A 15,333-nucleotide genomic window follows, 5' to 3' on the forward strand; every position below is an offset into this window, starting at 1 on the left:
ACAGGACCTTCTATAGAGACAAACTGCTAGCTGACCTATAATATGCACACTTTCTCCCTGGAGGCTTCTATCTTACTCTTGGATTTTGCACGGTTGCTTTCTAGATCTGTTGCTGAGCTGTTATCTGGAGACAGTGATTGCTATCATTGGTTTAAAATGTTTATTCACTGAACTTATGTTGATCACTGGGCAATATATTAGAACTGGAGATTCAACAATAAACAAGACAAAAAAGTCCTCTATTAAACTTTAGGAGGGATGGAGTCAGATAGCAAACAAACAGATAGAATATCTCATCCATAATACTTTTAACAATAAAGATAAATTAAGAAAGGAATGTCTCAGGTATGGGTAAATGCTGTGAAAAGAGTAAGACAAATCAATATGGAAGATGGTAACTGGCCACATCAGAAGCAAAAGTCATGCTAATGGGTCAGCTTCAATGGATGGGAAAGGACTCTTGGAGAAAGTGACATTTGAATTGCAGTCTAGATAAACAGCATAATGCAATCATAACCAAAGTCTTTGGGAATTGTAACCAGGAGAATCAAAGTTTTAGGTATGAAGCCTGGCATGTTGGAATAACAAAAAGAAAGGCCATGAGCTTAATAAATGGGAGAAACTACAGGTGATGCTGATGCCAGAAAACCAAACATGGGAGGCATGGTAGAAACAATAAATTAAATATAGTCTTTCATATATTTAACATATATTTGTTGATTATTGTCTATATGAAGCACTGTTGTTGTCATTGGTAGTTACCAGTGTCTCACATTCCATGTGTTTTTCTTCTGGAAACTAATCATTTGTACCTAGTATTATTTCTTTAAGTATCCCATCAATCTGCAAACTTCTTTAGGGGACAGATATGTTATTCATATTTGTATTCTGGGGAGTAAACAGCATTGAACTTTGCACTGAGAACATATTTAGTGTGAATTAGTTAAAGGACAAACAATGTAAATAAGTTAGAGAACTTGAAATGATGAAGACAATGACCTGAATTCAGTTTCATGAGTTGTGTCCCCAAAGTATTGTAAATTTGTTTTTCATTATTGTCTTAAATATTGCCCTACTACTCAGCAGACAAATGGTCTAAAAATCAATGAATTATAAAATACAGAATTAAAAAATCTTGAATTGAGAAAGTGTAGTACTACCAATTACTATTTCTCCCCATGAGAATGCTCTTCATTGGGATTTCATTTTTAATTGTTTCATGAAACAGTTGGGGATTCTCCTGAGATAAATGCTGATGTCAATAAGTTGGGTATAAATCCTATAGCACTGGCAAGAATTTGACCTTTGTGGTCACTAAGAAGACACTCACATTTTTACAGGTAGGAGAGGAAATGTGTTTACATATTAGTTTTCAATATCTAGCAATTTATGGATTTGCTTCACTAGATTGCATAATTTTTAGATATTGATGTGTTGAAATAGGCAATTTCACAGGAAATTTGCACAGACAATGCATATTCTATGAGAAAAAATCTATACTGTGGTTGCTCGACCCTGTCTTTCTCTATCTTACCATTGTTTTTGCATCATCCTGGTAGAATTTCATACTATGGATCTCCAACACATGATTCAATAAGATTAGTTTCAAATAACATTCTTATTCTGTTTTTCATTTACCTAATTTCTGGGTATCTTCTGCCATCAATTTCCACAAGAAAAAGACAATTAGAAAATTTAGATCCATGAAGTTTATTAATAGTTTAAAATTTTTCTGACTTCTCAGAATTAAAGTATATGCTCATATAGGCATTTTCTTATGAGCGTTAAACATATGGAAAAGTTAGCTTCAGTATATGCAGCTTTGAGGTTTAGACTAGAAGATCTCTAAGTCCTTTATGGTTCTCTTACTTAAAAGCTTCTAGATTCTTTTCCAATTTCCTGTTTCTGTCTAAGATCTGTTTTTTGTTTTTTCTTTTCTTTTGTTTTGTTTTTACAAGCCATGCTTGTACTCCAGAGAAACTCCCCCCACCTCAAATTTTTTTTCAACCAAGATACTTGAACTATGAATCAGTCTGATAATAATAAAAAAACTAAATTGGGTGAAAGATCTTACAACAATAAGCTGATGAAGAGTATTCTGATCCTTCTTTTGCCAGGTGCCACATGCAGCTACTTGACTCATCCAGGTTTCTAACTGCATATGAGTGTCTGCTGTGTTTCTTGATGCTTAGCGGCAGTCTGACAGATCTCCCATGAGCTATATCTTTATATTAGTTGTCTCTGCCATAGCCCCACAATTCTAGAATTAAAATATGGTTAGTTATAATTTTTTCTACTAAAATATGATGTTTGCCTATAGCCAGTGAGATCTAAGCAAACTTGCAAAGATCTTAGACACAAGTCAGTACTATAATCTAGATAATGACTAGAAAAGTTGCTCATTGGTCATAGAGTTCAAAGAAGAGCTCTTGGTTTCCTTTTTGCCAATTGAATCACAGTGCCTAGGCACTATCCTAGGTTCTTGGAGCAAATTTCCTCCTAGTTTTAAGTTAGGGCACTGATACCTTGGCTGCCTGTCTTTCTTCCTTTCTTCTCACTCTTCCATCTCTTACCTTTGTTAGAATGCCTGGTTTGACCCTATCATCTATACCTAAAAAAGAAAGAAAGAAAAAAAAGAAGCCAGTTCTACTTCAAGATCCTATTTTATTCATATATATTTTTTCTGGTAGCTTACAGTGCAATCATTGGTGCAGAATAAGAAGCAATAAAGTTTGTTAGCTTTGTATCCCCACCTGTTGCCTGTGGAAGTGGGGTTCTTGCATGGGAGGATGAGTGATCTCTATTTTGTGGAATTTAACCCCTGGGTTTCCACTGCCCCATTTCCCTCTGTTCTGCCATAGAAAAAGTTCAATCTTGGATTCAGCAGGGCAAGAATTAAGGCCACTGCCCAGAGTCTCCACTCCATAATAGAGCACAGTGCAGTCCAGCATCCTGTGTGTGGAGCCTGCATGGCCCTGGGCCAAGCAGCTACTTAAGACCACCTGGCAGGCAAATGCAAGGGGCGACTGCAGGTCACAAAGCAAGGGGATGCAAGGGCAAGAACAAAACAAGAGAGAGAGAACACCTTGCCTTGGGGATTTTACCCTTCCAAGAATATGCGTGCTTGCAGTGGCTTCACCCTTCTAGCCAATTCATTGTTTTCCAGGCTAGACTGACTGGCAAGCACTTCCCTATGTGACCCCAACTTCACTCGCATGTACCTATATCCCTCTTTGTTTGATCCCTTCCCCCAGTGATCTGCAGGGAATGGATTGGTGGTTCCCTGGGAGCCTGAAGCTGTAGCTTCCTGGTGAAGCTGTCCTGATGACTATGCTGACACTGCTGGCTTCCCCTTTGCTCTGTTCCTATTATTAATATTAATAAATTAACTAATTATAATGATAAAAATTGAATTTAACATTTTTGGCAAAAGTTATTATCTTTCTTCAAGCAGTCTATTCAACTGAGAGGAAGTGATAAGCTTTCCTGAGGAAGTAGCATGTTACAGAGGAAGAACACTAAACTGGGAACTATATTTTATTCCTCTCCTCCTGGTTCTTCCATTTCTGAGCTGCGAGCCAGAATTACTTGCTATAAGCATGCATACATAAATGGCTTACAAGGTTTTTATAAAGTGTCTTAAAGTGTTTTATGATTTATAAAATTTAATGTTAGTAAAATGGGTATAGTTATTGAAATACCTCATGATATTTAATAGCTATGAGGACAAGACTTAAAACCAAAAGGTCCAAGAAATCATCTGTGTTTCTTGAATGCAAAATGGTCTGATATAGTATCTGTTCCATAGGACGTTTAGAATAAAATAAAATAATAAATGGAAAGTACTTTAACATGGTGCATGGGATATAAGAACCCAACAATTACTATTATTGTTGTTGCATTGTTACAACTTTAAGCAGGAAATTAATCAGATTTTTTAGTTTCACTTATATTCTTAGGGCATGTGAAAAATGAGGTACTGTCACATCAATATTCTGATTCTGTTCAGAGAATATCACAAGTTTTACACAGTCTTTGACAAATTATCTGATAATGACATTTGCTAATGTCAAAATTGCTCCACAAAATAGAATATTTAGAAACAAAACAATTTATGCAATTGCTAGCTATAAAATTTTGTTTGTAAATTTGTACTGGGTGAGATAGATAAATCACCAATCATCAATAAGTCACCAAACTGGGAAATATGAAATGAAGGTCTGATGGGTTATGTCATCTCATCTCCCTACAATTCAGTTTCTCAGTATTCAGAATGATCTGTACCTGTGCTATCTTCAAAGTGATTGCTAACCTTCTATGTATCTATGTGTATATATGAAAGAAGGCAGACAGAAACTCAAAGCATTTCTAAATTTATATTATAATATTTTCTTTGACAGATAACTTATTTAGATTTAAAAAATTTTCAAAGTACTGAGATACTTAAATTTATAACTTTATCTTTAGGCTCCAACCTAACTGCACAGTGTGATTACAGATACAACCTGAATGAAAATCATTCTGTTGAGAACTTTTAGACTTGCTTTAGAGTATATCTGTTCATCTCTAATTATGGAAATGCTACTGAGATAACATAACTAAGGCCTTTTGGATCTTTTTACAATATTTAACCTGATAGCCCTAGCCGGCTTTGCTCAGTGGATAGAGGGTTGGCCTGCAGACCAAAGGGTCCCAGGATTGATTCCTGTCAAGGGCATGGACCTCAGTTGCAGGCTTCTCCCCAGCCTGGGCCCTGAATGGGGCGCATGCAGGAGGTCCCCAATTGATATTTCTCTGTCTTCGCCTCTCTCTTCCACTCTCTCTAAAAATCAATGGAGAAATATCTTCAGGCGAGGATTAAAAAAACAAAACAAACAATATTTAACTTGATACAATAGTCAGTGGTTAAAAAATTCCTTTATATCTCTCCTTAGATAAACCAATGCCTCTCCTATGAGACATAGAAATGTCCAGAAGAAACTACACTGAAGTGACAGAATTTATTCTCTTGGGCCTAACAAGCCGTCCAGGGTTGCAAGTTGCTTTTTTTGTGCTGTTCCTCATGGTCTACATGGTCACTGTGATAGGAAATGTGGGCATGATTGTTTTAATCAAAATTGATTCTCGACTCCACACTCCCATGTACTTCTTCCTCTCAAGCCTGTCTGTTCTAGATCTGTGTTTCTCCACAAATGTCACCCCCAAAATGCTAGAAAATTTCTTATCAGAGAAGAAGACCATCTCATATGCAGGTTGCTTGGTGCAGTGCTATATCGTCATTGCTGTGGTCCTCACAGAGCACTGCATGTTGGCTGTCATGGCATATGACCGCTACATGGCTATCTGTAATCCACTGCTCTACAGTAGCAGGATGTCCAAGAGTGTCTGTGTCCGCCTGGTCATCGTCCCTTATGTCTATGGCTTCCTCCTTAGCGTGATGGAGACCTTGAGGACCTACAACCTCTCTTTCTGTGGTGCTAATGAAATTAATCATTTCTACTGTGCTGATCCTCCTCTTATCAAACTGGCATGTTCTGACACCTACAGCAAAGAGCTATCGATGTACATAGTAGCTGGCTACAGCAACGTCCAGTCCCTCCTGATCATTCTCACATCCTACATGTTCATCCTTGTTGCCATCCTTAGAAGCCGTTCTGCAGAAGGAAGAAAAAAAGCTTTCTCCACATGTGGCTCCCACCTGACAGTGGTCACAATCTTCTATGGAACCCTCTTCTGCATGCATTTGAGACGTCCCACAGAGGCGTCGGTGGAACAGGGCAAAATGGTGGCTGTGTTTTACACCACAGTGATCCCCATGCTGAACCCCATGATCTATGGCCTCAGGAACAAGGATGTGAAAGAGGCATTGAGAAAAGCAATCTGGAGACAAAAATTGGGGAAATAAAAGTGCTCAACTGTCATTAAAAATATTTCTAGACATAGCTAGATATGATATTATTGGGTTAGACATCTCTTTTTTTTAAATATATTTTATTGATTTTTTTACAGAGAGGAAGGGAGAGGGATAGAGAGTTGGAAACATCAATGAGAGAGAAACATCGATCAGCTGCCTCCTGCACACTCCCTACTGGGTATGTGCCCACAACCAAGGTACATGCCCTTGACCGGATTTGAACCTGGGACCCTTGAATTCCTCAGGCTGACGCTCTATCCATCGAGTCAAACTGGTTAGGGCTAGACATCTCTTTTTAAGAGAGTTTTACACAATACATTTCTCACATTTTGTGTCAGGTAGCTGATGAGGTTAAAATTCTCTGAACAAGTGCTTGAAAATGGGAAGAATAAGAGGTAACATTTAGGCAATTCATACACATTCCTATATGGGCTAGTGTCATTTCTTACAGGAAAAAAAAAAACAGTGGTTTAAACAAATCTAAATTTTCACTTTATTTTTTTTTTTTTGTAAGGTAAAAAAAAAATCTGGAAGTAAGCAGTCTCCAGTTTGTATGCCAGCTTTATTAGATTTGGTCTCTGAGTCCTTTACAGCTTGTTTTTTTGTTTGTTTGGGGTTTTTTTTTGTTTTAAAGATGGCTTGCATTCCTACAGTCACTTTATGATGCACAATGGCTGCTCTGCAGCCAGCCCACATGAGCAAATGATTCAAATGTTCTAAATGTTCTATACAACATGTTTTCTCAGATCTTTGGGGCCAACTTAATCATATTCTCTAACCTCCCTGCAAGAAACTTTTATTCCAGGACACCATGTCAGGCTAAAGCATAAGGTTCTACCATCGCCTCTTTGATGAATAGCAATCTACACCACCCTGCTTTTAAAAAATACCTCACTTTCAAATTTTACTCATTTAAGTAATGATTACCTAACCCACTTCCAAAGACTCCCAATACTTGAATTGAGTAACACTTTATTTCACAGGTGATGGGAGGATCTTAGATACCTGAAAACGTCTCCACCAATGTTCTTGAGTGAAATCCCTTTTAAAATATTTTGTCACATAAAACTTTTTTCTCAGAGTCTCAATATTACAACTAAGTAAGCTTTTGTTTTCATTTTGCAGAATCATAAAAATGCCTTCATGGATGTGCTTTCTAAATGCATTTGGCTGTTGTAGAAATCAAGATTTTATAAAAGATTGTGTTTTCTTTATGTAGGCTAATGATACTAATTAATTCAATAAACTTTATTTATATGTGAGCATACTTAGTATCCTATGATATCCATGTAAGATCCTATTTGTGTCTTACCTTATAATGACTATTAGAAGGTGATAATACAATCTTGTTGGTGTTTTGGAACACATTTAGAGTGTGTGTCCATAAATATATTTAATCAAGTTATCTTTAGAAAATTTGGAGGAGATGTGGAGATATATTCACTCTTTTTCCCTCCTCAAGTCCATAAAGACTATGATATAATAAAACACATACACTAGTCATACAGTGAAAATGAAACTCCTTTTGGGTCAGAAATTGAAATTTTTGGTCTGCTTTGTTAATAGTTGTTGGGCGATAGAGTGAGGTAATTAACAGTATAACTGGAATCAAATTCTGGAATCAGGAATCTATTTTTTGATTCATTGAGTGTGACCTTGAGTAAGGTATCATTTTCTAAGACTTGCTTTGGGTTTTCGTGTTTTGTTTTCTATAAAATGGCAATAATACAATTACCTAAGAAGATAATTATGAGAATTAGATTAAATTAAATTAGCAGTGTCTGGCATGTGTTAACTTTAATAAATGCTGTATTGTTGCTATGATTAAGTTTCTAGTTTGCCTTGCTTATAAACTGAGTAAGTTGAAGCATATATATTTTTCCTGCTTCCAGAAGCTACAATTTTAATTATAAGGAATAACATCATCCCCTCTTGCTCTGGAAAAGCCAAGTGGCATAGACTCTGAGTACAGAATAAGATGACCTTATTCAAACTGAGTAACACCACCACCAGATTTAGTGTGACGCAAACCCCAAACAAATATTGTTATTTGATCCTAGACACATCCCAAACAACTTGAGATTGAGGGGAAATAAAACTGTGCAAATCTGTTATTGAAAAAACATAACTCAACAGTCAACTCTTCCTCTAGAGATGTACTTCCTCCAGGGTCATTTCTAGGGGAAGCTTCTTAATTGCTTCCTTTTTTTTTTTTTTTTTTTTACTAAGGAAAAGATTTAAAGGAAATGTCTCTATGGACCTCCAGTTTCCCTTTTGCCTGGTATATATAAGTTGTTTTCCATCTCTTACACAGCATTCACTTTTCAACTCTGCATCCTTACTGGAGATATTTCTCTTCATTCTCAGGTTGGTATAAAAACGAATCTGCCTAGAACTGCCAGATGAAGGTTGTCTATTGGATTTTTAAAATTAATTAACATCAATTATTCCATATATGTTATCTGTGGGTATAGGTGTGTTATTTGTATATGTGAAAGAGAGAGAAATGAGGGAGAGAGAGAATTTTTCTATAGAGATTTGATTATTACAAACTATTAATGGAAGCTATAATTTTCAGGAGTTTATTTAATAACAATTGTCCTTTGTATATTTATTGTGTGTTAATGTATAATATATCTTTCATGCTCGTAAGTACGCAATGAAATGAATATTGTTATTGCTGTTATATCATATTAAGGCATAGAGAAACTAAAAACAAACAAAAAATAAAACCTTCCCAATGTCATGGCGCTAGAATTCAACCAGACAATAGAAACATAATTTTTTAACTTTATACTTAATATTTTTCTCATTCTTGGTCCTTTGGAGGAAAATCTATATCTATTGGAAACTTAATTTAAAAAACAGAGTGTTACAATATAGAAAATTTGTGTATATATTTTTCCTTTAAATGGTGAAGAAAATACTGTCAGTGCTTCTAAGATCCCAAATTCTCTATTTCTTTCCAGACTTTGTACTCTGTAAGATAAGACCTAACTACTCCATTTTTCCCTGTCAGTTCATCATAGCTGTTACCCGGTGAACCACCACTCAGGTTTTCATGTATTTAGCTTTTGCAAAATACCAACACCCCCATCTTTTATACCTCTTTTGTGATGAAACATCTGTGGTACTATGCAATCAGATCTGACTTTCCAAATAAAAATTTCTCTCTTGCTAATCTTTAAAAAATGCAGAAAGGTTAGCAGCTCCTTATTTTACTTTTGAGTCTCCAAACATAACAGTGGATGACACCTAGTAGATTATAATTCATGTTAGATATGCCAAAGAGTCCGTATGCAGGGAATATGTATAATGTATGAATATGGATGAATGTGTATAGTGGTTCATCCTTTTCACTCGGTTTTGATGATGACTGTGGTTAGTTTGTCCCACTTCAGTTTAAGTTAAGTACAACTATGAGGTTAGATCCAAAATATATTTTTATCTGACATTTAGGAATGAGTTATTTGATTAAATGGCTTTCATTTCTAATCCTGGAGAATATACTTAAAATAAGAAAAGATGACATAAAAATTTATTTTTGACTTGTGGTTAAAAGAGAAGTATAACTCTTCATAAATATCTTAAAAATGTGAGACTACCAAATGAGCCAGGATTAGAAATGAAGGATGGAAATTTGGCTAACCACAATATTTAGTGCTAGCATGTTTCAATCATAATATTTTATATAATTGTTATGTTAATGAACCTGAGAACTTATTATTCTTAGTGACCTGCAGAGATCCTGTTGCATAGCAACTGTTCATAAAAGGTTTACTGAAAATAATGACAAAAGGCAGTCATAGCTATGTAATAAAGAAAATATGAAACAGACATGAATAAAAGTATAAATTAATAAATAATCAATACCTGATTTTTAAATTTATTTCCTTTTTGTTGTCACAGAGATTTGTAACTAACATTCACCTAGAAGTGAGAAAATGCTCAATTTCACCGATGTGAAAGAGTTTATTCTTTTGGGACTAACTAGTCATCGGGAATGGCAAGTTCTCTTCTTCATCATTTTTCTTATGGTCTATATTATCACCTTAGTGGGCAATATTGGCATGATCATGTTAATCAAGGTCAGTCCACAGCTCAATAGCCCCATGTACTTTTTTCTCAGTCATTTGTCATTCGTTGACGTGTGGTTTTCTTCCAATGTCACCCCTAAAATGTTGGAAAACCTGTTATCAGAGACAAAAACTATTTCTTACACTGGCTGCCTGGTACAGTGTTTCTTCTTCATTGCCCTTGTCCATGTAGAAATTTTTATCCTTGCTGTGATGGCCTTTGATAGATACATGGCAATTGGGAAACCTCTGCTCTATGGCAGCAGAATGTCAAGGGTTGTCTGTATTCGACTGATCTCTTTCCCTTACATATATGGTTTTCTGACTAGTCTGGCAGCAACATTATGGACTTACGGCTTGTACTTCTGTGGAAAAATTGAGATCAACCACTTCTACTGTGCAGACCCTCCTCTTATCAAAATGGCTTGTGCTGGGACCTTTGTCAAAGAATATACCATGATCATTCTTGCAGGCATTAACTTCACCTATTCCCTGACTGTGGTTATCATTTCCTACCTGTTCATTCTCATTGCCATCCTACGGATGCACTCAGCAGAAGGGAGGAGGAAGGCATTTTCCACCTGTGGGTCCCACTTGACCGTGGTCACCATATTTTATGGGACTCTTATTTTCATGTATCTCAGACGTCCCACAGAGGAGTCCGTGGAGCAGGGGAAGATGGTGGCCGTGTTTTACACCACAGTGATCCCCATGTTGAACCCCATGATCTACAGTTTGAGGAACAAGGATGTTAAAGAAGCCACGAGCAAAGTGATGAGCAGAATACGTGTAACTGAATAAAATAAAATTGAGTTAATCTTGTCTTCTATGTTTCATAATTATTTGTTTGTCAGCAGGTAATGGCTCAGGACATAGCTAAAGACCTTTTACAAAAGCTAAAGACTGTGCATTAAAAAGAAAAAAATAGAGAAAGACTCAAATTCAGAGAAAAGTAGATTGACCCATTCCTGTTGCTGTAAGTAGAGAAGATAACAAAATTTTGTTAATTAGCTAATCAAAAGGTTATTTGAGCCAAAGTGCAGAAGTATACTAACTGAAATTGTTCTAATACTTAGCTAGAATAAACAGATTTCTTCTTATTTAAAATGCAGTAGATAAATTTTGGGAAATACCAATTTGCTTAGTTGGAGAGTAAATTGGGGCAGAAAAATATTTAATTTAACTTTCTAGAACGAAGTCATAAAATGGTCTTGCTAGAAGTTGTGATATTTCATGCCTTTTTAAAAAAGTGTGAGGCAGGTTTGTTCAGTGACAACTACTTTGAAAATAGCAATTCTATTGCATTTAATCCTTTTCAATTTTTGTTTTTAAGAGACACAGCATGATTCCAATAACTACTATAATTTAAGCAAAAGTTGCCAGACACCAGACTGCACTTTCATGTGCCCCTGCCAACAGTCTTCAGTCTGAATAAAGTGGGTAGAATTAGTGGATGGATGTGCCATTTTGAAAGCACAATACTCCAGATTCTTTTTAACAAATTAAAATGATATTCATGTGTAATATTTTGCACATCTGTGATGCTATAGAACTTAAATATTTAAAAATAACTTTTGTATCTGTAAGAAATAAAATATTTAGGGTGGTTTCTTTTTTATTAACAATACCGTGTCCTGCCATGATAATCTATACTAATAAAAGGGCAATATGCTAATTAGACTGGATAGACTGGACGTCTTCTGGATGTCATTCCAGACATCCTTTTTGACAAAGCCAGGACCTGAGCGAAGCCGCTGGGGGACCCAGGTGCCTGCGGCCAGCCAGAGGGAGGGAAGCCTGGGTTTTGGTTGCCTGCTGGTGGCTGCAGGAGGGAAGCCTGGGTCCTGGGTGCCGGAGGAAAGCCAGTGCTGGCAGCTGGGAGAAGGAAGGCCTACTCTTGTGGGAATTTTTACATTGGGCCTCTAGTCTAATCTAATAATAGACAAACATGGTAATTGACTGTACCTTCGCTATGCCTCCCATTGGCTAATCAGTGTGATATGCAAATTAACTGCCAACAAAGATGGCTGCTAATTTGCATACTGCAGGCAGGGCGGGCCAGTACGAGCCGCCATCTGGGCCCCCAAGTGCTGCCTAAACCCCACCCCCAGCTGGGACCCCTGTATGTGGCTCTGGGTGGAGGGGTTTGGAGGAGTGAACGGCCACCTAAGCCCCGCCCCCAGCCAGGACCCCCATGTGCAGCCCTGGGCGGGCGGGACCCCTGTCTGCAGCCTTGGGCAGAGGGGCTTGGATTCTCTGTTATTCTAATATTCACACTATGGGCGTATGGCTTGTACTTCTGTGGAAACTTTAAAATCAACCACTTCTACTGTGCAGACCCTCCTCTCATCAAGATTGCCTGCGGCAGGGTCTACATCAAAGAATACACAATGATTGTGATTGCTGGAATTAACTTCACATACTCCCTCTCAGTGGTCCTCATCTCCTATACCCTCATTGTAGTAGCTGTGCTACGCATGCGCTCTGCTGATGGGAGGAAGAAGGCCTTCTCCACATGTGGGTCCCACTTGACAGCTGTTACCTTGTTTTATGGGACTCTCATATTCATGTATCTCAGGCAGCCCAATGAAGAGTCTGTGGGGCAGGGGAAAATGGTGGCTGTGTTTTATACCACTGTGATCCCCATGTTGAACCCCATGATCTACAGTTTGAGGAACAAGGATGTGAAAGAGGCAGTCAATAAAGCAATCATCAAGGCCAACTTGGGTCAGTGAAACTACACAGATATTTTTGTGGTGTATTGCTATCTATACATATAAAACCCTAATATGCAAATAGACCGAATGCTGGAAAAACTGAACAACCAGTCGCTATGACATGTGCTGACCACCAGGGGGCGCGCATGGTACATGGCGGGAGTCGGCAGCAGTCAGCAGAGTGCTGAACATGACGAGTTTTGGCCATGGTGGGATGGTGAAGCAGGTGACCGGGGTGCCAAACCAAGGCAGGGCGCCAGTCACTGTCATTGGGGCAGGCCTCTGGTAGTTATTAAAAATTCTTTGCTCCCATGTGTGGCAGTCCTGCCCGGCACTTGCACCTGCTGCTGGTGCTGGCCCCACAAACAACTGCTGCCAGCACCAGAGCCACCGCCCATACCTACTGTCAGCACCTGGCACCGGCCCCTATCTCTTGGCACCATCAGCGGGTGTGGGTGGTGGCTGCTGGCCCTGATCACCCCTGAGGGCTTCTCCACCCCCTCCTGTTCCTGGGGGGTGATTGGGGCAGCAGCCTCTGCTCATACCCATTGACTGTGCCAGCCCCATTCGCACCCGCTGCTGGTGTTGCCCCAATTGCTCTGTGCCATCAGCGGGTGCGAGCGGGGCCAGCTACATCAGCAGGTAGGAACAGTGGCTGTGGAAGTGAGGCTGCTGGCAGACAGGGAACCGGGGGACACAGCAGGAGGGGTGGGCAGGGGAGCAGAGGATGGACTGAGACCCGCCCCTGTGCCCACTGCAGCCTCGCAGCCCACAATTCCTTTCAAGATGCACAAATTCATGCACTGGACCCCTAATCTATTATAAATGTATAGGCATAAAAGTCCTAGCTCAAAAGAGATGTTCTGATGACAACTCTTACATACAATAAGAGGTCCAATCTAATATGGTGATGCTTTATCCCATGAATGGACTCTAATGATAAAGCCTGCTTTATCCTGTATATGCAACCATATTATTGAATCTGAAATATTAGTGTCATTCACAGTGTATATAAAATTGTGCTAAGTGTAGTCACTGGAAGAATTCATGGATAAGTTTAGATAGATACATGTTAATTTGGAGGTACCCTTGTTGAAATCAAACATGACTTCCTAGGATATATTTTATATACACATACTCCTCTGCCTACTTTTAAATGAATATATAATTTTATAAGAAAAATAAGTAAGAATTCATCTTTTTTGTATGACTACAAGATGTTGATGGAGCCTGGTTTACCAAAAAAAGTATTCTGTTGTGTTTATGTACATATGGATTCTAAAAATGAAATTTTATTTGGAATCTTCATCTAGTATCTCAATATAATCATAAGATTTGTCCTCAGTATGCATTGTTTTATAGTCAACATTGTTTGTGTTTCAATAATCTGTTTAATTACTCATACTCCTTGCTTTGAATTGTAGTATAAATTTATTGGTTTTAAAAGGGTTAATTATTTATGACCCTTTAAATAATTATTTAAAAAGGGTTATTATTTATAAAGATTTTCCTACCCTCATCATAATAAAAAAATAAACCAGTATGAATTTTCTGGTACTTAAATCTGACCTTTGTCCTATTAAACCTTTGATTGATATGATTTCAAAGTATCACTTGATTCCAGTTCTTCCTACTAATATTAAATGTTTTGGTTCTGTATCAAGCTTTTAGTGCCTAGAGTGAATCGACCAGATAAGAAGCACTGTTCAACTAAATTATATTGCTCTGGGCATGAATTCAAATTTAAGTAATACAGGTCAAAATGGTATCCCATTGGGTCTGGTTAAAAGTCTTCAAAAGCTCACTGCTTAATTTATCTAGATTGGTGCATATAGAGCCCACTTTATCTACATTCCATTCTTGCTCAATGTAGAATACAAATTTGTCTACCTTTGATGACTGTTGCTAACTTACCAGTATAGACGTAAATGGAAGTAAAGTAGAAGTGATTTCTGATTTGTGAGTTTATCCTGTTGTAAGTGCTAATCTAATTAAAAGGGGTGTACAATTGAGTATGTGCAGGAGGGCTCTGAGAAGCAGCACAAAATTGTAGTAATACTGCAAGTAAGATGGATTAATTCAGAAACAATATTGGTACTTAGACTAATATACTCATTAAACATGGGCCGCTTCCCCTTAGAATGGATCTGAGGGAAGGCAGATGGTGAAGGGAGGGGAATTTTCATTCATAACTTTAGAGTCTGAGTAGGGGGAAAGAGTACTGTTTATTGATATTGGAAGCTATGTTAACAAAGATTTTTTAAAAATGTTTTTAAACCACTCATATTTGCTTCTAAAGAGTTAGTATCAAGTCTGAAAAGTAAGGCTGCTCAAGGAACAACTACTTTCACAGAGACTGACCTTATAACCTGTCATTTCAAGACCATATTCCAAGGTCTAGTGGTTTTGACCTTGGCCACTCAAACAGGTTGCCACTAAAATGATTGGCCTAGACCAGCCGTGGGCAAACTATGGCCCGCGGGCCAGATCTGGCCCGTTTGAAATGAATAAAACTAAAAAAAAAAGACTGTACCCTTTTATGTAATGATGTTTACTTTGAATTTATATTAGTTCACACAAACACTCCATCCATGCTTTTGTTCTGGCCCTCCGGTCCAGTTTAAGA

The 15,333-nt window shown here is 37.8% G+C and overlaps 3 protein-coding genes across 3 annotated transcripts; all 3 read left to right on the plus strand.

The window, feature by feature from the left end:
- The first annotated feature begins 4,954 nt into the window (after window positions 1–4,954).
- Window positions 4,955–5,905, plus strand: LOC132242276 (olfactory receptor 5M5-like). Its single transcript, XM_059711178.1, has one exon. It carries the CDS (start codon window positions 4,967–4,969, stop codon window positions 5,903–5,905), a length of 939 nt encoding a protein of 312 aa, XP_059567161.1. The 5' UTR covers window positions 4,955–4,966.
- Window positions 5,906–9,833: 3,928 nt separating this feature from the next.
- On the plus strand, window positions 9,834–10,791 carry LOC132242278 (olfactory receptor 5M3). The gene has a single exon (XM_059711179.1). The coding sequence runs from the start codon at window positions 9,859–9,861 to the stop codon at window positions 10,789–10,791; it is 933 nt and encodes a 310-aa protein (XP_059567162.1). The 5' UTR covers window positions 9,834–9,858.
- Window positions 10,792–11,195: 404 nt separating this feature from the next.
- On the plus strand, window positions 11,196–12,725 carry LOC132241932 (olfactory receptor 5M9-like). The gene is made up of 2 exons (XM_059710880.1): window positions 11,196–11,250; window positions 12,193–12,725. Exons 1-2 carry the CDS (start codon window positions 11,196–11,198, stop codon window positions 12,723–12,725), a joined length of 588 nt encoding a protein of 195 aa, XP_059566863.1.
- The last annotated feature ends 2,608 nt before the right edge of the window (window positions 12,726–15,333 follow it).

The sequence above is a fragment of the Myotis daubentonii genome, chromosome 9 (assembly GCF_963259705.1).
Source record: "Myotis daubentonii chromosome 9, mMyoDau2.1, whole genome shotgun sequence".
Lineage (NCBI taxonomy): Eukaryota > Metazoa > Chordata > Mammalia > Chiroptera > Vespertilionidae > Myotis > Myotis daubentonii.

Excerpts from the sequence above, each read along its gene's own strand:
- LOC132241932 (XM_059710880.1), top strand. The coding sequence starts at position 11,196 with ATGGTCTTGCTAGAAGTTGTGATATTTCATGCCTTTTTAAAAAAGTGT. Across the intron at positions 11,251-12,192 it reads TTTAAAAAAGTGTGAGGCAG|CCCTGGGCGGGCGGGACCCC; the intron begins GTTTGTTCAGTG and ends CCCCATGTGCAG.
- LOC132242276 (XM_059711178.1), top strand. The coding sequence starts at position 4,967 with ATGTCCAGAAGAAACTACACTGAAGTGACAGAATTTATTCTCTTGGGC.
- LOC132242278 (XM_059711179.1), top strand. The coding sequence starts at position 9,859 with ATGCTCAATTTCACCGATGTGAAAGAGTTTATTCTTTTGGGACTAACT.